General features: G+C 39.3%; 1 protein-coding gene across 1 annotated transcript in view; it reads right to left on the reverse strand.

Moving 5' to 3' along the window:
• Positions 1 to 20,003, reverse strand: part of ST8SIA4 (ST8 alpha-N-acetyl-neuraminide alpha-2,8-sialyltransferase 4) — a 135,119-nt gene that overhangs the window by 106,846 nt on the left and 8,270 nt on the right. Inside the window, exon 2 of the mRNA XM_075181368.1 lies at positions 4,709 to 4,840. Within this exon, the coding sequence (XP_075037469.1) occupies positions 4,709 to 4,840 (132 nt within the window). The remainder of the gene's footprint in view (positions 1 to 4,708; positions 4,841 to 20,003) is intronic.

The raw sequence follows: 20,003 nt of genomic DNA on the forward strand, positions 1-20,003 counted from the left end.
CATCACAGGGCTCCCACTCATGCGCATGGCCTAGCGCTGCAAGGTAATTGCACACGCTTCTTACTTTGACGACATATCCAATACATAAGAATCACTTCTCTTCAATTCCATCCACTTCTATGCGCACGCTTTCCACCTTGACTACATAATCAAGCATACAAGAATAACTTTATCTACTCATCGCACCAGTCTATAGCACATGTGCAACATTCTGTATTTTTAAGCCATATTTCCATTCTGCATTTTCCCTCTTATACAACTGCATTTATTCTTGTTGTGCATGATTTGCAAGCACTATATTCTACTACTAGGTTGAACAAACCCTGCAACGTTTATTACCCCATTACATCCAATCATCTACATCCCACCCAACCTTGGGACACACTACACACTACTACTGATACCAGTATTTGAGCGCATCTGGACTCTCTATACTACTTAAACTTAGGGGATTGGTTACCCCCGTCCTCATTGCAGCTCATACTCCACGCAATATTTTGTCCAGTGCATCCTCCTCCCCTTCTCCTATCCATTATTCTTTTTATAGCTGTTCTCTTCTAAAACATTATCTCCTTTTCAAAATTCTCTGGAGGGCAGACAATTATGGCTGCAAGTCACACACACAGACTCACACTCATGTCATGTGAAAACAGTGAGGATTTTACAGTTCAGAGAGAGTTCAGAGGGACTTTCCAAAGCCTCTCTAATCACATTTACCATGTGCCATGTGACTGTGGTTGCCATGATCATCATGCCATTGTGGAAAATGTGCAGAATTATAAATCATTAACAAAAGCCTGAAGAAACAAACCAAGAAAAAAAAAAAATCAAACTTAGATGGCATTCCAAGGTCACTGAAAACTTACCTGTTCAAAGACTTTCAGGCCACTGCCTAAGCCTTTCCTATAGTCCCCACTCCTTCTTCCACTCTACATGTCACTCCCTTATTCTTTTAATCCTCCCCCTCCTTTAGATTGTAAACTCCCACAAGCAGGGTAAACCTTCCTCTTGTTCCCCCTCCCCCATCCCCTGGCCCACCTCTCCCCACTTGCCTGGATTACATTATACAGGCTGCGGGTCTGCCCATTGATGCTTTAAACCGACATTTTCAGTGTGTCCATTAGAAGTGATGTAATTTTTTGATGGAGATATTTGTTAAACGTCGCCTTTTATATGTGCAGCTCATTAAGCCTGCCGAAAATAGTGCTTGTCTCTTACATGGCAAGTATACATTTTGTAATCGTGGTTATAGTCTACGTTATTTTAACATCGGTGTTCGCTGTGTCGGCTTTTAAAGAGCTGAGAAAACCAACCACACCACCCTGAAGATACAAATTCCAACCATGGTACACCAAACAGAGTCGCTACCTGCAAACGTGCTCCCGCGCTATAGAGTGCCACTGGAGGAAATCTCATTCCTATCCTGATTGCTCTTTCAAAACAAACATACTTCAAGTCTCTAATATCCGCCCAGTCTTTTAATCCACATCATCGCTTTATCAAATCACTTCTCTGCCCACTTGCACCTCCTCCCTCATGGCCCATGATTTTGCCACCTACTTCAAAGACAAAAATCAATACCATTCAACAAGATATTTTGTCATGCCAAATTACACACACTCCACCTACTCTACCCAACTTTACCTATACTCCCCAATCCAACCTTAATTCATTCTCTCTAGTAACTGAAGACAAAATCTCATCATCTCACCCTACAACCTGTCTCTCTCCACTGGCACGTTTCCATCCTCCTTTAAACATGCACCCATATCACCTATTCTAAAGAAACCATCTCTCGATCCAACCTCTCTCTCCAACTACCGCCCTATTTCTCTCCTCCCCTTTGCCTCCAAACTAACTGAGCGATTGGTGTACAAATGCCTGCCTCACTTTCTCTCCTTTCACTTCATTCTAGACTCTCTGCAATCAGGCTTCCGCCTCCAACATTCCATTGATACTGCTCTCACAAAAATAATCAATGATCTACTTACTGCAAAGTCTAAGTGCTAGATTTACTAAGCTGCGGGTTTGACAAAGTGGGGATGTTGCCTATAGCAACCAATCAGATTCTAGCTTTCATTTATTTACTACTTTCTACAAAATGACAGCTAGAATCTGATTGGTTGCTATAGGCAACATCCCCACTTTTTCAAACCCGCAGCTTAGTAAATCTAGCCCTAAGTGTCATTTCTCCATACTCATTCTCCTGGACTTGTCTGCTGCTTTTGACACTGTTGATCAGCCTCTTCTCCTACACCCCTTTACTACACTGACCTTCATGACACAGTATTTTCCTGATTCTCTTCTTACTTATCAAACCACACCTTTAGTATTTCTACCTCTGGAACATCATCCGCTCCACTCCTACTATGTGTTTGGGGTCCCACAAGGCTCTGTTATTGGCTCTTTACTTTTTTCACTATGCACGTCTTCTCTTGTGGAACCAATTCGCTCATCTGGCCTCCAGTATCACCTCTATGCTGACGACACCCATATCTATATCTCTTCCTCTGATCTCTCCTCTTCTGTGCTATCTCGTATAACCAGCAGTCTTTTGGCTATCTCCACAAGGATGTCCCAATGCTACCTAAAGCTGAACATGCGCAACACAGAACTCATCATCTTCCATCCTGCCATCCCCACCTTCCCCTCATTGTCAACATCACAATTTTCTTAGTTTCCTACTATACTACCAAAACTATTATCTATTCTCTCATCACCTCTGTCTTGACTACTGCAACATCCTGCTATCTGGCATTCTCGACACCCATGTATACCCAATCGATCCTAATGTTGCTGCAAGACTGATCTTCCTCTCACCACTCCACATCTGCTGCACCACTTTGTAAATCCCTATTCTGGCTACTTGTATCCTCCAGAAGCCAATTCAAATTACTCCCCCTTGCCTACATCTCAAATCCTCTCCTTCCCGACGTCCTCTTAGATACACTTCTGACCTGTGCCATGTCTCGTCTCTGATAACCACCTCTCACTCTCATTGACAAGACTTCTCCAGTGCTGCTACCCACTTGTGAAATTTCCTACCACATCAAATCAGGCATTCCCACAGTCTTCAAATCTTTAAACGCTTTCTGAAATCTCTTTTTTAGAGCTTATCTTATCCCAGATGACACTATTCACACTAATGCACGCTCACAACTGTCCTAATCGCCACTTGGAGCCACACTTGCTCCTCTCAGCAGTGCCCTCTTCCACTTAGAATGTAAGCTCACTTATGAGCAGGGTCCTGCGTTTGTCTTTATGCCTCCATTTATTTTGTCTTTCTTGTATGTCCCTGTTTTATGTATGTTCTGTTTTCCTTACTGTGTGACACCAAGAAATCTTGGTGCAGTTTTGTATTATTATTATCCAACACATGTTTCTGAAGTTGACTCAAATCTTCAAACTAGACCTCACTGATCTGCCCAAGATCTGCATCTTTCATCCACACTCATTACCTGCTTCTATTCCTGAATATAGGACTTTTTACAGGACATTTTCAGGCTGCACCCACTCTGTGGTATTCCCTCCTTTGCCTGTGCCTGTAAACCTTGAAGTGTTCCATGACAACTCTTCTCTTTAGGCAAGCTTATAAAATTCGGAATCATCGTCTTAACGTTCCTAGGCTCTTGTACCTGTCTAATATGCAATCTGTTGCACATATCCTCATATATCAAAGTACTATTTCCCTATAGATGGTAAGCTTACAAGCAGGATCCTCTTACCTTTCTGTCTGTCTTATAATGCCCAGTCTTGTTTTATTAGTGTATGCTCCCAATTGTAAAGCAGGGTGGCGCTATGTAAATAAAACTGAATAAAGAGGCTTTCCACCTTCAGGTAACTATAACTTACCAGCTTCTACATGCTATCCTGCAACTTTTACGAAACATTTTTATCTTTCTAGCTTCTTTTCGTGGTTTTCAGCATATATTTGTATGAGCAGGAAAAGTGGTTTATATTCAATACCCTTTATGGGTGCAATTGTATTTATTTTATTTCTTTAGGCAATGAAACTTATCAATTCTATCTGTTATAAACATTTGGCTGAAGGGTATAGAACCACACACACTTAGGGGTGTATTTACTATAATGCGGGTTTGCCAAAGTGGAGATGTTGCCTATAGCAACCAGATTCTAGCTGTCATTTTGTAAAATGTACTAAATAAATGATAACTAGAATCTGACTGGTTGCTATAGGCAACATCTCCACTTTAACCTGCAGTTTAGTAAATATACTAAGGGTGTAGTCCAATCTAGACATCTGAGTGTGTAGAATATTTCAAGTTAGGAGGACAGACATTGTGGGGGCTAATCTATAAAAGTGGATTAGCCAGAAAGTGGAGTAAAACTTCATGTAAATGGTGATAATTTAACTCTATAAATAGCACAACTCTTATCTCCAGTTTAACATAAACTGGTTGTGCTAAATTGGAGATTAAATTGTGTAATGTATAAAAGAATATGGAGTTCATTTAACACCAACTTCAGTTTAAATCCACTGTCTTCTACAACCCTTCCTCGGATATCTTGCGGAAAAGCACTATCACATTGTAACAGTTGTAACCAGCAATCACCTTGTATTGTAATTCCTTTTTGTCCCTGTACGGCGCCACAGACACCTTGTGGCGCCCTATAAATAAAAATTAATAATAATAATAATAATAAAATGGACTACTCTACTGGTACATTTGCACTATGGATCACTCACCTTATCTCCAAAGCCAGTGAAGAATTGATCTTCCAGCCTGCTCCAGAATGACTAAAGACTGCTGAGCCTTCTTTTCTGAGGATTTTATCTGAGCTGTTTACCATCAGTCTACTCAGAGTGAGATCACCATCTCTAAAATGTAACAAAGGTACAAGTGCCAATTAACTTCATGGTCAATAAATATGTTTTATGCAATTAAGTAAAGTCTGAGGTTAGCTTACATGTCTTCCTAAAACTAATGCATAACATTTCGGCTTATGGAGGAATTATTCAAAGTGAACAGGAATTAAATATTAAAACATGCTTAACATTTATGCTTTAACCGGTGTAACAGTTTAAAAAAAATGCTTTGCTTTAAAATGCTGCCCCTATTGATTAAAATATGACCTGTCAATTATCCTGATCTACCTTTAAACACAAATGTATAAAAAGTGTTAAAGTGTACTGCCTTCTATAGCATGTGCTATCCCAAGATTACAGTACACAACACAATACTCCAGCAAATGCTCTCAAACAAACTTAACAACAAATGCTATAAAAATTTCTCTACTGAAATACAATGAAAAGTTCAGACATATCTGGGAATATTTAACAAAACTGGTGCAAAGAAAAATTTGGTGTTACCAATTGTAATCAGCTGTTTGCTTTCATTTTGTAAACTTAACAGTGCTGCTAGCAACACATACAGTGATATACCGAGAGGTGTCGATCAATCAGCCCCATATAGCAGTGTGTGGGCCTCAAAATAATGGCCAATATTAATCCTATAAAAAAGCAAATAGGTTCATAATTAGGCACTTTGGTAAATCCGGCTGGAACACGACCGCTATCGGCCTGTGTGTGCAGTCCATAGCGAAATTGCAAAAGGTCTTGTCTAACTTGGTCACCCATATGTATGACTAAACTACAGACATTGTACCAACATTCACAAATGTCCCCCATTAGGGGGACAGTCTATAGATTGTACTGCATTTCTAAAAATGATGCTATGAAAAAATAATAGAATATGTGACTAGGCTCATGTAGCTTTGTAATAAGATTTAGGACCAATTATGAACATACCAGGATGGCCACGCAATGACAGGGGGTGTTGTTAAAATTTGTACCATCTGATGGACGAAGTTAAATAGGACGATTGAAGGACAAGTGTATCTACTTTACACTAACATGTAAATATGAAATTTCAATCTGCAGAATGACATAAAGGGGAAACAGAGGTGCATTCAGAAGGGGCTCACTGCTGGGCATTAGGGCCCTTATGATTTTTCTACCTGCACAAAGACTTGAAAATACCTCCCTGTGACAAAACAAGAAATCAATTTGACAGTACCATTGTTTGTGGACTGTAATCAGCATACTTTTTGAAACTCCCCCCCCCCCCCACCCCCTCCACACACACAACGGGCCTGATTCATTAACAAACGCAAAATGCACCTACGGGCATACGCACGTCTGTAATCAACATGGAGCTGATCTGAATATATGTCTGTTGATGAATACGAGTCTAGGTCTGCTCTGCTCTGACAGATAAATAAGACTGCAGGATACATCCAATACACATGTGGAATAGAAAGTCACAGAAGAGCGCACAGAAAAAAAGAAAACTATTCAATTAATGTCACCTGTTAATAATAGTCAATGGCAAAACATAAAGAAAATATAAAAAGCATGTTGCCTTCTTTTCATTTTTGTTACCTTAAAATACATTTATTATGATGTTACATAAAATACATTTTTAAAGTTGCTCCTGATTACATACAAATGTTCTAGGAAGTATACACAGCCATCACTAGTAATCTGCACTCACACTAGACCTGTAGATGGTGCAAGTGACTTGAAAGAAATCAAGTACTTGCGAGATGCTTAAAGCTTGAATCTGACGCTACTGCGTGCAATTGAGCTTGACATGCCCTTACTATAAATAAACTACATGCCTATGTCCATTCTCTTCCCCGTTCCGCTTCTGAAATCGTAGGCTGTAGTAAAGGACCTTCTGCGTTCTCTGGCATATGGTCCAGTTCAGGGCATGTGCAGAGTAATTGTGCACAAAATACGCAATGAATTGCCATTTACACTCCTTAATGAATCAGGCTCCAGTTCCCAAGTTATGCTTTTTAGCCCATACATTTATTATATATAATGTGTGTAGCCATCCTGCGTTCATCTGCAGACTAGCAATTAAGGGGACAAACCTGGAACAATACCCCTGATAATGAAATAACCATAATTTAGGTTTCTTTCAGGAGATATTTATGTGAACCTGGGATCTATAGACATCATGGAGCCGTCACTGGCAGGTGGGTCTGACACAAAGATGGGTAGTTTCTGAGCCAAGTCCCAGCCACCAGGTTAATCCTGGGAGAATGCCAGTTAATTACATCCCGAGTGATTAGGCTCCTTTGCTGAAATCCAGGAAATTGCTTGTCTAATTTCATCAGCAGTGAGTCTCTTGAGAGACCCACTGTGTGTACCTGATATCCTCAGACAACGTGGAGCTGCTGGAGGGGTGGTTGCTGAACTGTGGACTATATAAAGAGCACCTGCTGCTGCATCAAACTCTACATCTTGTAAGAACTGAGTGTCTGAACATTGGACTCTGAATCTGAACTCTACCAAAGGACTGCAAGGGTCAGCAAGTCCTCTTTCTTCATTTGGAATCCCTGCAGGTCTTGTGGATCTGTGTGTTTGCCAAAAGCTAAGTGACAGTAAAGCAGGGCCACTGCCTCCTACACAGCAGTGCCAGGGGAGAAGCCTCCACAGAGCGAATACAAGCCTGCATTGCATACCCCAGAGTGGCTAATAGAATACCAGTATGGTGTTGCATTTGTACCCCTTGTGTGAAGTCTCCTATCTGCTGTAGTATGACATTTTATGAAAGTGAAATAATTGCTGTTGGTGTGTTTGTGTTAGTAAAACTAATGTATCATTCTATCCAGATATTTGCCTACAGATAAAATCATGTTCCCACATCCTGAGTACTGAGGATAATCGCCTGTGGGTGCCCTGGTATTGTGACTGTCCCAGTGAAAATACTGAATATCATTCAATCTCTGCCACCTGCTGCTTATCTGTAACATAAAGGTTTAATATTGTTTTTCAATTTGCTGAACTCCTCAAACAAACAGTCTTGGATGCTTGTCACATTCCTTTGTAGTACATAGGGAGAAATCAGATTACTATCCTTTGAAACTGAATTGATACAGGTCAGCTGAAATTTCTACATCTCTCAAGATGATATTTGATAGGTGCGTGTTAATTAAATGCCGCCGCTTGAAAAAACATGGACCCCACCCACTTGTCATTCCATGGTTTCTTGAACCATCTTATTTGGTTGTGAATCATCACAGACAGGAATACCACATATAAATGTATATATATATAATAAATACACATATTTAAATATCTATATTCAGGGCAATGCTAAATGCTATACTGTATGGGTACCTAGAGAGTCAATTAGAATTGTATTTCTTGATGGCCAGTTCTACAAAAAGCTATTCTCCTTAACTTGGTCCTTTTGAAGGTACACGGCCAACTTAAAAGCATTATCTGTATAATTAGACAATAGTTACAACAAATTTACTGTGTGGATCACATACACGTTGGATAGTCAAGTTCAAGACAGGTCAAAGCCAAATGACAATCAAGATCTCAGGAACACACAAGTAGGACCTTTCACAAGGTAAATGTTGATCACAGATGGAAGATTTAAACAGCAACTATTTTCCCTAATTGGGTACAGGAGGGATGAAGGTACAAACAAAAGAAATTATTTAGGTTTTACAACGGTCTCAACAAACATCCATCAACAGACAGCCTTTGAAATGTTAGTTAATGGAATAGGTGCCTTGCACCTTCACTGTCCTATGGGGAAGGTATCCTGGCTCAGTGGCTTCTAGATACTCTGCTGTCTGATAGTGAATGACACTGACTTGTAGGTACTGGTTCTTGAGGCAAACCAATCATCAAGGTTTTGGGTGGATGAGATCTTAATTTTAATCATAGTTTGACTCTCACCTCATGTGAAGACTGGGAGAAAAGTATGTATTTATCCAGCTGACTAGGCTACCCACTGGAGGAAAAAAGTGACTCAGAGTGGGTTGTCCCCCTGTTAAAAATAGCAAGACACTCTGGTGTTTTGTGTTGAACATTCAATACTATAAAACACTGTTAAATAATATCATAAGCCTCCACCCAGCAATGCAATGGATGTGCTCACAGCCCTGTGGATACATAGAACACGTTTTACTACCTAAAGCTCCAGTCCAGGAGTGGAGGTTCTTAGGTCCCCAACTACAACATAAATTAGGTCCAAATAAATCATGTAGTCACTGGAGCATATTAGTTTAATAGTTTGATTATGTATGTTTTTAAACTACTTATTTTTATCCGAGATAAATGTCTCTTTTTTCATTTAATAATCATGTCATGCAATAATATTGTGCATTTTTAGGCAACATAATACCAGCTAAAATGCTATATTCATTTTTCTTTGACAACCATAACATTTGTCTGCCCAGAAAATCATTTATTTTCTCTCCCTGCATGGTACCATCTCTGTGACTGAAATCACATAGTGTATGCTACTGATCAAAGCATCGGTGTGTTATACAGCAGATACTGTTACCAGATGGTAAACTGCAAAAATACATAAAATAGTCAGCGCTATTGAGTCTTCATTGTTATGAAAACATCTTTGAGCATCATGTAACTGTATAAACTTGGTGGTTTCCCATTGTAAAGATAGATCTCTCGAAAAAAAGTCTGTATTCCTAGCTTAGAATCTGTATTTAATTTATGAAATTAAATGGAGCCTCATGTAGACTTGGACGCAATTTCCGTCTAAAGCACGGACGGAAATTTCATCCAAAAAAAAACTACACATTTTGTATGTTGAGCCAGATGCATCTAAGCGGATCATCATCAACACTATCAAGTCATAACTTACACTAGTGATTGAGCACCCAAAATGTTCCTGTCTCCTGACAGGCACATGTCAGTCTGAGTCTCAGTCTACATAAAAGTCGCATTTGCTCCAACAGGAGGTCCTCACGCCTCCAACTCTACATGACCCTCAGCGGTGGTAGTCACTAACGCGACTACCGCTACACAGACAAGGACTTACCCGAATTGATAAGGTAGAAGGTGCCACTGACGATAGGATAGGAACACCGAAGCTTTGAAAAGAGGACTTTGCAGAATCGCGATCAATACAGAAGCTGGCACACAGAAATTCATCATCATCACCATTTATTGATATCGCGCCACTAATTCCGAAGTGCTGTACAGAGAACTCATTCACATCAGTCCCTACCCCATTGGGCTTACACAGACAGATATAGACAAACAGACAAAGACTAGGGTCAATTTATTGGCAGTCAATTAACCTATCAGTATGTTTTTGGAGTATGGGAGGAAACCGGAGCACCCGGAGGAAACCCACGCAAACACGGGGAGAACATACAAACTCCTCACAGATATGGCCATGGTCGGGAATTGAACTCATGACCCCAGTGCTGTGAGGCAGAAGTGCTAACCACTACGCCACCGTGCTGCTCATGTGACTCTCTCGGGTTGTACTGTTATTAGGGGGGTTTAATAAATAATGCAGGGAGCCACACAATGTAAAACATTTTACAGCAACCCTTCTACTTGGTACATTTTCAAATTCCCTGCATTACTCATTAAACACCCCTAATAATAGTACAGTCCAAGAAAGTCACATGACTTTCTGTGTGCCAGCTTCTGTATTGATCGTTGTTCTGCAAAGTCCCATTTTCAAACCTTCGCTGTTGCCATCCTATTGTCATTGCCACCTTCTACGTTATCAAGTCAGGTAAGTCCTTGTCGCTCTACTCAGAGTCGGGGACACGTACCCCACCCGACCCCCAGGATGTAAAGTGAAGAAATAAAATATCATTCTGATTATGGAATTCTCGAGTATCACCATTCTGAACAGTTATTCTTTACTTTATTTTCATGAATTTTCCCAGTTACTACAAGAAGCAAGCAATACAGCCGGGAGTTGTGGTATTTATTGGTGTCACTTCCCAGAGACTGGAGAAGTGGCTGAGTGACAGATTGGGACAGCAGGCTTTAATCACATTTTCTAAATAACCACCAATTGAATGGGTACTTACATTTTTTTCACATCTCTTTAGAATAAAATCTTGGTAATGGAACATTCATGCTATTCTTAAACTAAATCATCCTTAATAATTTGACGTGCATAGAAGATTATAAGATGATGTGTAGCACAACAACTGTCAAGCAGTTTTGTAGTTTTCTTTTTGTGTGTTACAAAATAGTTGTGACTGGATCACTTATAAATAACTTATGGTATAAATTTATTTAAAGGAAATAGCACAGGGCGCTTATTTATATAATTGCAAATGTACTTTTTTTTGATAGTGTGTGTATGTTGGTAAAGGAGATATCTTGATTTTTGAGACCAGGGGAAGAAATTTGTTTGTTTTAACTTTGCTCGAGGAAATGCATTATTTCTGAGGTACATATCTGTGACAATAAGCCTTTGTTGAGGAATGAGTATAACTGAAGGTAGATACTATTAAGAATAAGGAGGTTACTTATTAAAATTTGGTTTGTTTGTGAGGGTGAACTTAATGGATTAAATTACTAAGAAGGGGTTGTTTTGATGAGGCTGAGGGAGATAATGAGGAGGTTAAAAAATATAAATAGATGTGGAAATTAATTAATACTGGAGAGGAGGGAGTTAATCATTATAAAGAGGTTAATGATGAATGGGGTTGTTATGACAACAGTGAAGGAGCTAATGATTTATGAGGAGTGGTTAATAATGAGGGAGTTAATATAGTGTGGCAGTCACAAATACGTTATTTGTATTACATGATGCTCTTTGTATTTTATTGTGATCACTAGGTTGCACTCTGCATTGCATGGCGGTCAGAAGAATGCACTCTGCATTGCATGGCGGTCAGAAGAATACACTCTGCATTGCATGGCGGTCAGAAGAATGCACTCAGCATTGCATGGCGGTCAGAAGAATGCACTCTGCATTGCATGGCGGTCAGAAGAATACACTCTGCATTGCATGGTGGTCAGAAGAATGCACTCTGCATTGCATGGCGGTCAGAAGAATGCACTCTGCATTGCATGGCGGTCAGAAGAATGCACTCTGCATTGCATGGTGGTCAGAAGAATGCTCTTTGTTTTACATGATGGTCCTTAGGATACTCTCGGTGTTGTATTGTGGTCACTAGGTTGCTCTCTATATTGTATGGCGATCACTAGGTTGCTCTCTATATTGTATGGCGATCACTAGGTTGCTCTCTATATTGTATGGTGGTCACTAGGATCACTACTAGTTCAGTGCTTTGGCTACTTGTGTATAAGGTCTGCCTACCATTGTGTGTTGCATTAGCCTCGCCTACCACTGATGTGTATGCTGGCCCCATCTACTTCTGCATTGACCCCACCTACAGTTGATTTGTTCATGCCTATGCAAAGCCACTTTCAGAATTTTTTCCAGAGCCACAGTAAGTTCCCAATCCACCCCTAGGGGTTACTATGAAATGCCTATTCTCCTATAGATCGTAAGCTTGCAAGCAGGCCTTTCTTTTTATTACTGTGTTTGGTAACAATTGTAAAGCGCTATGGAATTGAGCTGGGACTATAAAAATAAATGTTAATAATGAAATAAACTATAATTGTAGACAAAATCTAATGTTGGCGAGTGATACCTTGCACTTCAATATAAGACATGAATGCCCCAAGCTGGGGGCTTTATTTCTACTTCTACTTTCTACTTCTGCACTGTCAGCAAGAACCCAAAAGAAGACAGTATATCATCATCATTTACAGATTAACAAAACCACCTAGCCTAAAAGTTAAATTGTCTGCAAATTGATTCACGAATGTATTCATTGGTCAAAAAGGTAATTTAAATATATGTTTTAAGTATATACTATGTTGTTTTGAGTGTATTTACAATGGTAACATTAAATCATGTGTCTTACTTGCATAGTCCAATCCACCAAATTCCTGACCAATTTCCAATGGTCTTTTGTATACTAGTCCTGCTTACTTGTTTCAGTCAGCAGTGCTGTTAATTATCCTTCCCTGTGTACTTCACAATGCAAACAAGTCATGTTTCAGTCCTCAAAAGAAAGCAAATGTTTACCTTACAAATAGTGGTAGATATATTCAGGTATAGAGTGTATGTAACAAATTCAAAAAAGATAAGTAGATAGCTAAAAATGGACCCTTATGTTATTAAAATGTTAAATGGGTATTCCCCCTAAGGCAGTGGTTCCCAATCTGAGTGCCTAGGCTCCCTGGGGTGCCTCGGTGATCTCACAGGGGTGCCTCAGTCAGGGCCAGTGGTAAGCAAGGCGGGTGGCTACTTGGTAATTATTTTGGCTTAAGGGTGCCTTGAAAAAATTATGGAGACCCTAAGGGTGCCTTGGACTCAAAAGGTTTGGAATCCACTGACCTAAGGTAATGTCACAATAGATCCATAGATTGTAAGCTTGAGGGCAGGGCCTTCTCACCTCTTTGTCTGTTTTACCCAGTTTGTTTATTAGTTTACTATGTTTGTCCCCAATTGTAAAGCGCTACGGAATATGTTGGCGCTATATAAATGATGATGATGAATAGCTGAAAAATGCTTAGTATTTTCATTAAAAAAAAAAAATGTAGTGCGTGTGACAGGAACCAGGAATCTATACAGATAATAGGCAACTGCAGACTTTAAACTCTGCATTTTCTTATCTAGTATTTTCCAACCCATGTGAAACTAAACAAAATCTAAATATGTAATGCTTATGGCCAGTTCATAGAAAAATGGTGGTGCTTACTACTCCTGACTCCAACAGTGTAGTGACAACTATGACATATCTTCCCTATCCCAGCAGTTGTCTCTCACTGCAGCTAGTGTGCGACAACCAGCACAACTACCTACAGGTTAAGCTATGATCCTTCTGCCTCTCTTTATGCTGTTTGCACTGTATTATCCAAGCCATGCCGAGAACCTATTTGGGCCTTTTAAAGGTTGTCCCTCGTTATCATTACAGAGTCACACCGGACAACATTTCCCATTGCAATAGTATGATAATGTCATGTCCTGGTACTTCAGATTTAAACTTTCAATGTCAAGAATCTGGACTGAATTAGCTAGTGCACGTTGAAAAACAAAACAGGAATGTCTTACACATACAGCTTGGTATGAGTTACGGATGGAGGATGCAGATCCCCTTATTCTTCATTAACACTTTCCTCCTATAATTTTGGTTGAGCCCGACAATTTAAAAAAATAAAAAATAAATAAATAAGTAAATAAATATAATGTTGGCTCTGCAATGGATGAGGCATTGAGCTGCAAGTCTCATGTGGTCTAAAGATTAATGTCTTCCTCCCCTTCCTCCCTACCATGGGGTGGGGAGGCAATAACCGTAAATGTACTATAACTCTTAGAGATTGTAAACAAGTATTTAACTGTATTTTGTACATAATGATATGTGTTTTATTACATGTAATGTTCTTTATACCATTGCATGTACGATGTGACTTGTTATCACGTGTAAGTTCAATAAAAAGGTGTTATAAAAATAACAAAAAACAAAACAAAACAAAACCCATTCAGCATAAGCACTGCCGCTGGAAAGAAAAAAAGAAAAAACAGCAGCAGAATATTAGCACATTTTTAGTGCTTAATTAGGTTTTCACTTTATATTGTTTTTTAGCAATGTCAGATAGTTTATTTCACACCTTACTCACTGCTTCATTTTAATGCAGCCAGGTTACACCACCACCAATATCCCAATGATTGGCCCTAAAAAGTATAATCCACACCTGTCCCCAATACAAATATATCAAGTGCCACTGACAGCATAAAAACACTAACATACCTTTGCTTTCTCTTCTTAAACAAGAATGTATATCAAAAGATAACTGAAAAAAATAAATATATCAGAACTTGTCTTATGCCTTTATATGTTGACAAAGTCCTTGAACATGTGTGACCCAAGTCTCAGATGGACACTTTGTGCTCCTGTGTATTTTAGCCCATAGGAACTTGGTGCATTCCCTCTCTATTTGCCAGCATATAGCAGATTGTAAATACAGAATTTCTGTCACAAGAGCGCTGATGAGCAGGGCCATCTTAACAACATTATGGGCCCCCGGGCAAAGCAGTGCACCGGGGCCCCTAGATATAGATATATAGATGTATACAGATACAGATATAGATATAGATATATAGAGATAAAGATAGATAGATGAACTTGCTCAGTGACCCTTGTAGGTTTTTTTTGCAGGTTTTTTCTTTTGCAGGATTATTTATTTTCACTAAGAGCCGTGCCTATGGGGCCCCGTTCCCCGTGGGGCCCCCGGGCAGCTGCCCATCGTGCCCAATGGAAAAGATGGCCCTGCTGATGAGCTCTATTAACGCTACCTGCAGTGTTCACAGGTCTTATCTGTGTTACAGGCCTTGCCCACTGGTGTCAAAATACAATCTTTGGAATACATTGGTTCAGTTTCATTTGCGGTCAGGAGCATTTGTGTAGCTTTTAGATGCTGCATGCACCATTTACGCCACTTACTTGTTTCTTCCATTAACCCACACCCTGGTGCAAGTGCTTATCACCACTGCATGACAAAGATCATCATCATCATCAGTTATTTATATAGCGCCACTAATTCCGCAGCGCTGTACAGAGAACTCATTCACATCAGTCTCTGCCCCATTGGAGCTTACGAGAGAGAGAGAGAGAGAGAGAGAGAGAGAGAGAGATTAGGCAGCCAATTAACCTATCAGTATGTTTTTGAAGTGTGGGAGGAAACCGGAGCACCCGGAGGAAACCCACACAAACACTGGTCATTAATGAAAACATACAAACTCCACACAGATAAGGCCATGGTCGGGAATTTAACTCATGACCCCAGTGCTGTGAGGCAGAAGTGCTAACCACTAGGCCACTGTGCTGCCCGAAAGATGATTGCATTTGACATGCGGTTGCACTGGTCATTAATGGTATTATGATATATATTACTATTAAAAAAGAATCCAGAAAAATTGCAGTTCACATAATATGGCTGATATTTTATTTTATTTTGTATGCTTAGAGGAAATCTTATGATTTTTTTAAAATAGCTAAAACACTGGAAACCTTACTGAAAGTTGTAAAATAAAGATGACTGCTCACTTTTAAACTGCTGACATATTTATACACAATGAAACATTAAATAAGGTACAAGCTAGATTTCTCTATATTGCAAGTTAAATAAAACCAGCACTGTAAATTTTACTGGAATGAGTTATATGAACCATGGAATCACAAGAGTGTAGAGGAGAGAGCTACAAGGGCCTACCTTAAATTACTTCACAAGAACTGTCTCTCTTGACAGGAATGTTAAGACATATTTGGACTCTGACACTGGTAATTGTATTAATACATCAGAGAGAATTACAGAATACAAAGCGTTTACACCATTCATGTGGAAAAAGTAAAATAAAAAAAATATTAACAGGTAAAAAAGGTAAGCCTGTGAGCAGGGCTTTCTTACCCCTTTGTTTGTATTACCCAGTATTGTATATTATGGAGTTTGTCCCCAATTGTTAAGTGCTACGGAATTTGCTGGCGCTATATAAATAAATGTTGTTGATGATGGTGATAAAGAACTACAAATTGGTTGTTTGTGATGCTTGTGCTAATTTCACATTACTGGATATTTGACACTACCGAATAGGTCTCTGAAGTTGTGTTCCAAAGTTTACACAGACTTGTTTAAATTAACATTGTCCCAGCATGTAAAAGAAATATTGCCCAGGCTCCAAACTAACAAATGGAAGCAACTACTCTTCTGTTGTTGGTTACAGCACTAAGACTGTTTTTTTTTATTATGAAACAGTGAAAAATCATATCCCTGGTGAAAATAGGTGTTTAAAGCAGAGATAGGGCTTTGTTCATTATATCAATGGGTCACAGCAGGTGATAGCAGTAATATTCTCTAGGTCCCGCCAGAGAAAGCATGAGGAAGCGTATTTAATAACTGCCGCCGCAATCCACCTTCTGTTATCGCCATCTCAGGATGGCGATAGAGTAAAATGAATAGAAAATGCTTTATTATTTAAATAAAGTGTAGCGCCAGCATCTGAGATGGACCATGCCTGCACAACTTACCAGGTCCCGGCTGTCACAGAACTACATCACCCAGTCTGCTTGGGGATTAGATCTGACGTACAGAATTGGTGCAGATTGGGGAAGTGAGCAATGGATGCTAGGAAAAAGAAAGGCGGAGCAAGTGTGAGCCAAGCAGAGAGACAGGAAACAGAGAAAGAAGGAGAAAAAGTCTGCAGAGTAGAGAAACTGAGCTGATGACTTAAACAAAAGGGAGAGAAAGTAGGAGAGTGGAAGAAAAGGAGAAAGACCATTTGGAGAGGAGTGGATGCAACGGTCAGACTCCATACTTGAGAGGGGCCATCCTGACAATGAAAGCTGGAGACCAGTGAGATACGTATAGCCAGTTTATATGCTATATTCCAGAAAATACTGAGAGTTTTGTTGAAAGTTACAGGGAACTGGTGGAGAGACCTAAAGATGTATGTGTAAACATCCTTTTGCAGGACTATGCTTTAGTATCAAGGGTTTAGTACATGGAGAGATAGAGTTGAACTTTGTTGGACCCGAGACACTAAAGAGAAAGTGATAATATCAATAAAAACAAATCCACTGCAGTGGAAACATTACAATTGTAAATTGTTAGACAGGTTAAAGTGGAGGAGACTGTGAGTTGCAGCATCAGAGTAAAAAAAAAAGGGAGCAAACTATTTTACTACATCTGTTTCTCCATATTGGATTGTTCTTATGTGACAGAGAAGGAGCGTTGTTCATAGAATCTTCAGAAGAGATCTATTTTTCTATCAGGAAAAAATAACCAAAAGTGCTATTACCAGAAATCCTTTGTGCTTTGTCAAGTGACAGAAAGACTGCGCTGTTGGTTTGATCATCCCTGTTGTATTCATGTATGTCAGAACTGGGAGTAAGTAGATCCACATCTTTGCCACTCTCTGACATCAAAGAAGTGAACTTCTATGTTTGCTTTTTCAAATTATATTCATTATCTATGTTATTCTATTTGAAGCCAGGTTGAGTGTGATAATAGTGCATTATCATAAGAAGTGTCTATGTGATTAGTTTGGTATGCTCTCAGCTAACTTGTAGATAAGTGGGCCAGAGGTACCTCTTAATGTGATAGAGGTTAGAAAGTGGGAAATGTGCAAATTGTGTTTAAGTATTCGTATACATTTTACTTCTACCTTAGGATATTGCTGATAATTCTTGTCCAATGTTTGAGCTGTTTTCATTGATATATACCTATCTCTAGAGTAACTTTTCTATAGTAAAATACATTTTTGATAACAAAACAAAAAAACTTTAGTGGCCCACGCCCTTGCAAATAAACGTGCCGCTGTGGCTTCTAACGACCAGTTTGGAGTATTGAGATTTCACTTGTTTGTCTGGTGTTGCAGATTCACTCAACATTACCCAACAAAGATGCTACTGAACCCTGACTAAGGTGGACACACTGCGCAGAAGATATTAAGGTGAAGATTGATATTCTATAAAAGTAAAGTGCACACCCTGCTTCCCACACACGCGCGCTAGGGAAAAGGGGTGTTACAATAACAAGTTTCATTTGGGACTGCTTTAAAACTTTTTTATTTAATTTTAAATATAGCTATTTCCTTTTTACTAAGCCCAGACATGAGTTTTCAGTTCATAGAGTATAAGGAAATTGCGCTCAATTGTCTTGATGTCAGGTGGTGATATATATGATATGGTAAAAATGTGCAGATAGTAAATGAATAAAAAACACATTTAATGGACTACACAATAGTAAAAACAATCCAGTTAGCAGCAACAGATCAAATAATTCAAGGAATAAATGATCAATAAACAGCGATAATAACAAAAACAAAAACAGAAAAATACAATAAAATATAATAAAACTAAAAGTTCCACTGTGTCTTTGTGGACCAGGTATTCAGGGCACACATACGCAGATCCCCAGAGACTGGTCCAGCAAAGCGGTAAGTTAACTCTTAATGCTCCGGCCAGTACCGCTCAGCTGTCTCTGCGAAATGTTAATGGTAAATTGCTATAAGCAGCAATAGAAAATCAGCAATATCACCACATTTTATTAAATAGAGCCAAATGTTTGTTTATGCAATATTTATCTCCCGCAAATATATACTGCAACTTAACAATGTTGTATTGGGGACTCATATAGTAAAAGGGTTCAAATATGCATATGGCTATTGATAACCCCTAGGTATAAACATTGAAGTACTTACATTCAAAAACAACCATAAACAAGCACAAAAAAATGTTCAGGGTAGATAGACCAGTAATTTTTTTTTCCCTCCAATCAAATTCTGTTGCTATGTGTTCTATTAGTGGCTGTATTTGATTTAGTACGAGAGGGAGTCCATCTCCCACAGTAGAAGGCATCAGCAACAAGCTGGGTACGTGGGTAATCATGCAGAAATCTAGTCAAGAACAAGCCAGTTTGTTACACATATACCAGTAGTAGAAGTAGCCAGGTACAAACTACAATAATCAGGCAAAGGAACAGGAAGCTACTGTGTTTAAATAGCCCAGTGCTTCCTCTGATTGACCCCTGACCAGAAATAGGTGAAGCTCTCTAAATAATTAAAATCCCTGGGAACTGCAGATCACAGAATAGGCAATGGATCAGCAACACAGAATCCATTTGTTTATATAGCGCCACCAATTCTTTGCAGAGAATATTTATCTTACAGATCAGTCTCTGCGCCATTGGGGCTTACAGTCTAAATGCCATAATTCAAGGGTACGGCAGTCTCAGTTCCTGAAAGTGACATGGGACTATACATGCTTGTGACATTGAGGTGGCTTTGAGATGTACATGATGGCATCACTGAGCTATCATGGGGTGGTATACAGTGAGCATTGCTTTGTTTGAGGAACATGGGCTGGTATATTGAACATGGCTCTTGTCCTTTGGTAATAGGTCATTATGGTAGGCATGAGGCTGTATCCGATATGGTGGACCTGGTTCTGCTTTACGTAGTACTTACTGTTTACTTCTTCACCCAATAGAGAACTCCTTTTTCACCACACCCCTCATGCCAAGACTTCTGTATAGTGAAAAAAAAAGCTGCACCAAGCACTAGGTATAGAATTTTTGACTCACTATAATTATGTAAGTGACACTAAATGAATCCTTCTTTTTCCTATAGCTAAAATAACCCTTTATCCCTGGAGCACTAATT

This window comes from Mixophyes fleayi, chromosome 1, assembly GCF_038048845.1.
Source record: "Mixophyes fleayi isolate aMixFle1 chromosome 1, aMixFle1.hap1, whole genome shotgun sequence".
NCBI classification, from domain to species: Eukaryota; Metazoa; Chordata; class Amphibia; order Anura; family Limnodynastidae; genus Mixophyes; species Mixophyes fleayi.